Below are 7,955 nucleotides of genomic sequence, written 5' to 3'. Positions count from 1 at the left end.
TTTATTTTAATGTCTACTTTAATATTTATTTTACTTATTTCATTGTCTATTTTAGTATTTTATTTATATCTTCATCTTTATCTCTTGTTTCCATTCATGCTGTATTTCTATTTCTACTTTGCACGGAGCATTGGAACAAAAACAATTTCCCCCCGGGGATTAATAAAGTATTCTGAATCTGAATCTGAATCTGTATAATAAAATACTAAAAAATAAAATAGAAAAAACTGATGTTACCAATTATTAAAGGAGTTTAATGCAATGTCAGAAAAATTATGATTCATAAAATCCTACTTCACATGTCTCAGCAATTTTAAAAAATAATTAAAACCTTATTTTTAGATTAATGAATTTAATGGCTTTAAAGACTTTTTAATGACCCGATGGAGCCCTGTGAAAACAACAAACACTGACCCAGAGCTTTACAAAGGGATTAAATTAAACACAGACACAAAGAAATAAAAACAGAACATACGTTAATGAATAAAGAGAGCAATGAAGGTGTTTCTCCAGCAGGAAGGACACTTTGTAAAACCTGATGTTAAACTGAACTGTTAGCACACACTCCTATAAAGATCCCAGAGTCTGTTTCCTCATTCTCACAATCAGTTAAAGTCCCCAGAAACCAAAGTGTCCCCTGGATGGAGGCAACAGTAGAAGATCTTTGGTGTCACCTGCAGTCTGGATTTGGCCTCGGCCTCCTTCTCTGCTGTCTCCCTCAGAAAACACTCGATGTCCACCATCTCCCTGAGGACAAACAATACACATACACACATATAAACATATACAGAAACAGAAATACAGCCTCAACGTGACGGGGGTATAAAATAGGATTCATCACATGCTATATAACATCATCAGGTGATATCCTTTTGTTCACAGAGCTTTAGATCCAGATGATAATGTGTATTAATGTCTCATTAAAATAATAATATGTAGATATATGAAGCCACACACAAACAGTGACTGACCTTACAGACACACACACACACACACACACACACACACACACGCACACACACACCCTCAGGGCTGCTGTCATCTTCCATCTATCACCACTGCAAACCACAGCTGTGTGTGTGTGTGTGTGTGTGTGTGTGTGTGTGTGTGTGTGTGTGTGTGTGCAGTGATGCAGACTAAACGTGGCGTGTCCTCTGTCTGTGCATCATGTTGTTTTTCTCTGGTCATAATGAAGACAGAAGATCACTGAGTGTTCAGGCTGCGTATTTATAATATATAAAATAATATGTGAAATAATATATAAAATAATATGTGAAATAATATATAAAATAATATATGAAATAATATATAAAATAATATATGAAATAATATATGAAATAATATATAAAATAATATATGAAATAATATATGAAATAATATATGAAATAATATACGAAATAATATGAAATAATATACAAAATAATATATGAAATAATATATCAGAGTGTTTGATTAAACCCAGAGGAGTGATGCATCTCACAGACAGAACATAACACACATGACAGCAGAAATATAATCTGTGTATTTTCATCATCATGTAAAATATCTACTGTCATTATAGAGCTCAGGACCACATTTCCCATCAGCCCTGTAACAAGTTGGTGTTTCACTGACCTACAAAGAATGAGAGCACAAAACCTTTCACACACATTCTGCTGTGTTTCTACTGAGTATAATTTAACTGGACTCATCCTGTTGGTGAAGCTGCACTTTGTTGTATCGGTACTTTATAATGAGAAACGCTCAAATTAATGGATTCTGACCAAATCGCTGTGACGTCACGTTAACAACAATCACTGCTGAGTAGAAAACTGGCACTTGGTTTAATTGAAACCCACAGACTACTTGTGTATTTCTGTTGTTGTTCAGCTGTAATTGTTTAAAGATACAGACTATATTAAAACACTGTTGGTCTGCTGATGTTTTTAACGACACATTGCTGCATTTCCAGTGACATTTCCAGTGGCCACTGTGCAACCAAAAGGGGCATTTTCTAGCAACACATCCACTCTTTTTCAGCAGTTTTGTGACCAAAACAGTAATTCTGGAGTCACACATCACTACATTTCCAGCAGCTTTTACAGCCGCCATTGTGCAACCAAAACATTGCATTTTTTGGGACAAATTGCTGCTGTTTCAGTGGTGTTTTTCAGCCGCCATTATGTGACAAAAACAGGGTGTTTTAGCGACAAATTGCTGCATTTCGAGCAGAGTTTTGAGACTAACAAAATAGTATTTTTTAGCACCAACTTACTATATCTCCAGTTGAATTTCCAGTGGCCATTTTGCCAACAAAAATGGGTTGTTCTAGTGACAACTTGCTGTATTTGTAGCTGTATTTCCAGCGGTGTTTCCAGTGGCTATTGTGTTTTTTGACAACACTGCTGCATTTCCAGCAGAACTTCCAAGGGGCCATTGTCCAAACAAAATGGGATGTTTTTAGCCACAAGTTGCTTCAGTTCCAGTGGAATTTCCAGCAGCGTTTCAAGAGGCCATCGTCCAAACAAAGTGGGGTTCTTTGGAAGACATTGCTGCATTTCCAGCGGTGTTTCTTGAGGCCATTGTGTGACCAAAGCAGGGTCTTTTTTAGTGGCACATCGCAGTTTTCCAGCAGCGATTGTGCAGGTATTTTAAGCCAAACAGTTACATTTTATGTGATTTCTAAGCAGATTTATAGACGTTTACTCTGGATGGACATAATAATGATGATGATAACCTTGGAAACTGTCGGTCTAAAAATTCTTTGATTCTAAAAACATGTGTTTCATGTGTCTGTGTGTGAGTTGACTGACTTAAGACTTTTTGAAGAGGTGCAATTTTTGGTGCAAACTGTGGCGATCAAATGCTAAGAGTTTTAAAGCCCTCGGTACTTACTGTCACTGTCACTGTCACACCAAGTTAGTGAGCCATGAAATCAGCAGCGTGGCTACCATAACTACTTCCTGTTGTTGTTTGAACACCTGTAAACACCTGTCCTTCTCACCTGACAGTATCTTCCTCTCATGTCGACCAGATAAACTAAAAATGACATCCTGCAGATTCAGAGGGACAGACAGACAAAAGAAAAGACACTCTGGATGTACTGACTGTTGTCGTTCACTCAGCTCTTTCTCTTTTCCGTCCAGATCTTTCTTTAATCGCTCCATCATCTCCACGGCAGCAGAGACCTGACAGATAAAAATCAAACGCCACTAAAACATTCAGAGACAAACTCACACACTGTGTTTAAGTCATGTTTAAAAGAATTCATATCTGTCACCATGGTATTATTTCACAGCTCCACCCACCTGTCTGGACAGGTACGCCGCCCTCTCCTCCACTTCCTGTTTCTCACTCCTCAGCCGATCCCTGCCCCTCCTCTCCCTCTCTAGCTCCGCCTCCCTCCTCTGTAGCTCCACCTTTAGTCGACCCATGCGGCGGTTCACCCTCTCCTCCACCTCCGCAAACGTCCGGGCGATTTTATGATCCAGCCCCAGCCCCAGTCTCTCCTCCAGTCCAATCCCCACAGACAGTCCCAACTCCAGGCCAAGCTGGACCCCCACCTCGCCCAGTTTCTGCCCAGGAAAAGGCTCCAGAGAGCCGGGGAGGGCCAGAGCGGTGGAGGGCTCCTCTGGATGTCCTGCAGTAGAGGGAAGAGCGCGATCTGAAGGGCTGAACATTTCCCTGAGCAGCTGGACGGAGGCCGCCGATGAGGCGAGATCCAGGCAGGCCAGCGGCAGGGGGAAGCTGTGGGCTTGCATGCCCAGAGAAGAGCTCTGTCTTTGGGATACAGCTCGGCCGGGGAGTGGAAGGAGAGCACCGGATCTGGAGCTTCTAACCCGAGCCTGAAATGTGAGATTAAGTTAATGTTGTCCTGTCTGTGTGTGGTCAGATTTAAGTCCACTCATTTAAAACTCAACAGATATTATTCTGGTAATCCTTCAGTTGTTTTCAAGAAAGAAATGCCAAAAGAAGAAGAAGGTCTGATGCTTGTCTTTGCTTTTCACAGTGAAGGACAGAGTAAGACTGCTGGTCAGACATAATAAGACACATCAAACTCCTCCTCCCCCTTGACCCTGCCACTACGTTTTAAGTGCCACTAACTAATGCTATTTCAACTGTTTATCTCTTAGTGTTAGCTGTTTCACCGTTTATTCATCACTTTTAGCTAACTAAATGTAATTCAATCATTTGGAGCTGTTTATAAGTTACTTTATGCTAACTGTTTCACCGTTTATTCATCACTTTTAGCTAATTGTTTCATCCATTTCCCATTACTTTTAGCTAACTAAGGCTATTTCAACTGCTTATTAGTTGCTTTTAGCGAACTGCTTTAATGGTTTATCGCTTTTAGCTAACGAATGCTACTTAAGCTGTCCATTACTTTTAGCTAACTAAGGCTATTTCAACTGCTTATTAGTTACTTTCAGCTAACCGTTATTGTTACTTTTAGCTAACTAATGCTAATTAAGCTGTTTATTGGTTACTTTTAGCTAATTATTTTAACGGTTTATCACTTTTAGCTAACGAATGCTACTTCAGCTTTATATCACTTACTTTTAGCTTATTGTTTCAACAATTATCCATCACGTTAGCTAACTAAGGCTATTTCAACTGCTTATTAGTTACTTTCAGCTAACCGTTATTGTTACTTTTAGCTAACTAATGCTAATTCAGCTGTTTATCGGTTACTTTTAGCTAATTATTTTAATGGTTTATCACTTTTAGCTAACGAATGCTACTTCAGCTACTTTTAGCTTATTGTTTCAACCATTATCCATTACATTTAGCTAACTAAGGCTATTTCAACTGCTTATTACTTTCAGCTAACTGTTATTATTACTTTTAGCTAACTAATGCTTTTTCAAGTGTTAAACATCTGTTAACCAAATCTGGTCAGATTAGATCAGCAACTGATGTCACAACGAGAGATGTCCCAACTCCGAGGTTAAGATTTCAAACCTTGTTACTGTGGCTCCGCTCTGACGGACCATTTGAGGTCACTCCTAAACTAGACGTAGGGTGAAGGAGGAGAACTGGGACTGGACCTTTATCTTTAACAACAACAACTCATTGATTAGAAATTAATCGACAGTGTCAGCCCTGTGTGAATTACCTGTGACAGCACCAGCAGGGTCTCGTAGGTGTGCTGGCTGACCAGGTGAGCCCGGAGCTCAGGTACGGAGGAGAAACGAAACTCGTCGCCACAGCGAGGACAAAAGTAGGGCAGCTCGGAGGACGAAGACGAGGAGGAGGAGGAGGAAGACATGCTTCACCAGGGAGCTGCAGACCTGGAAGATAAAAACAGGAACAATGGAAACACTGCAGCAGGGACAGGAACTGATGGAAATACTGTGTGTGTGTGTGTGTGTGTGTGCAGGAGGAAGACATGAAAGCTCACACTCACACGCAATCCTCAAGAATGAATAAACCTGAGGAAAAACTGGGTCAGTGTGTGTGTGTGTGTGTGTGTGTGTGTGTGTGTGAGATGCATAATTGATTTTGTGGAGATAAAGATTTGATGAGTGAAATAATCTGTAGATTAAAAACAGCAAAGCTTCAGTAAGATGTGTGAATGTGAGTCACTGTCGCTCTGATGACGCGTCCTGTTGATACATGTTTGAATATCACACACGCCTGTTGGATGTGACATTAGTAGGTCGTGTGTGTGTGTTTCTGTGAGGCTAATTGCTAACTGAAGCATGCATCTTCCACATCACTGATTGTGCATGTGTGTGTGTAACATGGGATATAAATATGAAAACACACACTTGCTGATGATGCACTGTGTGTGTGTGTGTGTGTGTGTGTGTGTCCTCTGGTCAACCCCATGCAGAGGAATTTTAAATATGGCTGGATGAGCAGGAAGAAAGAAAGAAGCGTCTGGGTGTGGACTCTCTCCACGTTTACCTCCTTTAACCTCCGGTTTATTTTGTGAATCTGTCGAGCGCAGAGATAAATCTGAATTTGTCTGGCGTCAGTTTTGAGCGAGGAATCCTTCGTGGCTACAAGACAACAAACAACCGTTTAGGAGGTGCAGCCTCACACAGACGCTTTCTTTTAATCATGACTGTTTCCGTAGCTGAACGTCCACTAAATGCTAACTAACCACTTCATTTTGAATTAATAAAAAACAACGTACAATGATGTCAAATCCAGAAGGCCTTTGCTTTTAGTCCGGCGCTCCATTGACTCCATTAGCTTTAGCGCCACATTTGAAAGCGCTAAACACTTAGAAGTGGTGACATTTTAATGTTCGGTGATGTAATGTTTTGTCTTTTATATTATTTTCTGTTGGTTGGCTGACAGACAGACAGCTAGCTGCGTTAACATGTGAAAACATAGCGCCTGCTGCCCACCCTCCTGCCCCCTTTAGTTAGCTAACATTAGCCTTGGCTGCGCCGCACTGCACGCCCTCGGGGTCGGCTGGGAGCTAGCTAGCAGCACCACTCATTTGGCACTGCTAGCTAGCTTTCAATAGAAACATGGTAGCCCTCTGTCTACCCCCAGGTTGCCCAGGTGAGCAAGCGACTTTATTTAGATTGGCAAACCCTGTTAGCATTGTTAACTAGCTAAGCAGCATCAGCACGGGTAGTGGTGCTAAAGGTGCTAACAGTGAGTTAGCAATGCTAAAGTGGGTTTGCAGCTCAAAGTTACGCCACGTACACACCAGGGCGGCCTGGAAGAGACCCGAGGGTGGGCACAGTGTTTCCACAGCAACCACCATGGGTCAGGAAGGTGTACCGGCAGTAATCGCTAATGGATGGCGATGGTGGCTAGCTCCTACTCGCAGCGACAGGTATTTACCCAGAGTCTCGAACCTTTGTGGTGTCAGAATGGGTAAAGTGAGCCATGATGTAAGTTAGGGTGTTTTGGTTATCATGATCCAGATCTCCACGCTCACTTCCTGCAATCTCGGTTTTGTAATTTCAGAGAAACAAAACATTTAATTGACTGAAAACATCAAAATCCAGTTAGTTCAATGTGAACTGGACTAAATTGAGTTAAATGGTAACAGATGGATTATTCCTGAGAATTTAATGTTTTTGGTCAAATTAAAAAAAATAGAATAAAATAAAAACTGTCTTCTTGAGCAGAGACATTTATTGATTTTAGCTTGAGACACATTCATTATATTATATTCAATCATATTATATAATATTACATTATTATTAATTATTATTTTATGTTATAATATATTACATTATTTTGTTATTACATTATTCTATGTTATATTACATTATTTTATATTATATTATAATATATTACATTATTTTGTTATATTATATTATATTACATTATTTTATGTTATATTATATTATAATATATTACATTATTTTGTTATATTATATTATATTACATTATTTTATGTTATATTATATTACATTATTCTATGTTATATTATATTGTGTTATATTAAATGATATTATATTATATGACAGTTTCTGAAGCATCCTGTGAGACAGTTAACACAGTAAACACCGTAAACACGTCACATCTGTCAGCAGCTGCTCAGGTAAATAACTTCACTCTTACCTGAACTGAGCGGAGATCTGTTGGTGCGTCACGCGGGCAGTTTAAGCCTAAAATCCGTTGCCATGGTTTCCCCCCTTTTTCCCGCTCAGGAATTCAGTCCATGCTCGTGCAGCGGCGGATCGATCAGTCCACGAGCTCCTGGCTGTTCACACTGTGACGGTCTCGTGCAGGAGCAGCGACAGGAGACGTTTCCGTGTGTGTGTGTGTGTGTGTATTCCAACCGCCGCCCCGCGCGCCCCCTCCCCTCGGCAGGCAGCTGGGACGTCAAAGCCGCGTNCCCCTCGGCAGGCAGCTGGTGACGTCAAAGCCGCGTGACGTGTCAGTCCTGATGTGGAGATAATGGCGGAGCTTCATCTTTAACTGAAGAACGCAAATATCAGATTATATTTACAGCACCAGAATGATGCAGGATTTTATATATATAATATTAATTATAATAT

General features: G+C 40.4%; 1 protein-coding gene across 1 annotated transcript in view; it reads right to left on the bottom strand.

The window, feature by feature from the left end:
• The window catches only part of LOC126404290 (F-box only protein 41-like), an 18,178-nt gene extending 10,504 nt beyond the window's left edge, over positions 1-7,674 (bottom strand). The window contains exons 1-5 of the mRNA XM_050067428.1: positions 7,516-7,674; positions 5,096-5,270; positions 3,288-3,824; positions 3,088-3,167; positions 675-747 (exon numbers count right to left, since the gene is read on the bottom strand). Coding sequence (XP_049923385.1) covers positions 675-747; positions 3,088-3,167; positions 3,288-3,824; positions 5,096-5,248 — 843 coding nt within the window. The 5' untranslated portion in view covers positions 5,249-5,270; positions 7,516-7,674. The remainder of the gene's footprint in view (positions 1-674; positions 748-3,087; positions 3,168-3,287; positions 3,825-5,095; positions 5,271-7,515) is intronic.
• Between the last annotated feature and the right edge of the window lie 281 nt (positions 7,675-7,955).

Source organism: Epinephelus moara, chromosome 17, assembly GCF_006386435.1.
Source record: "Epinephelus moara isolate mb chromosome 17, YSFRI_EMoa_1.0, whole genome shotgun sequence".
Taxonomy (NCBI): Eukaryota; Metazoa; Chordata; class Actinopteri; order Perciformes; family Serranidae; genus Epinephelus; species Epinephelus moara.
This window is presented reverse-complemented; position numbering and strand designations above follow the sequence as displayed.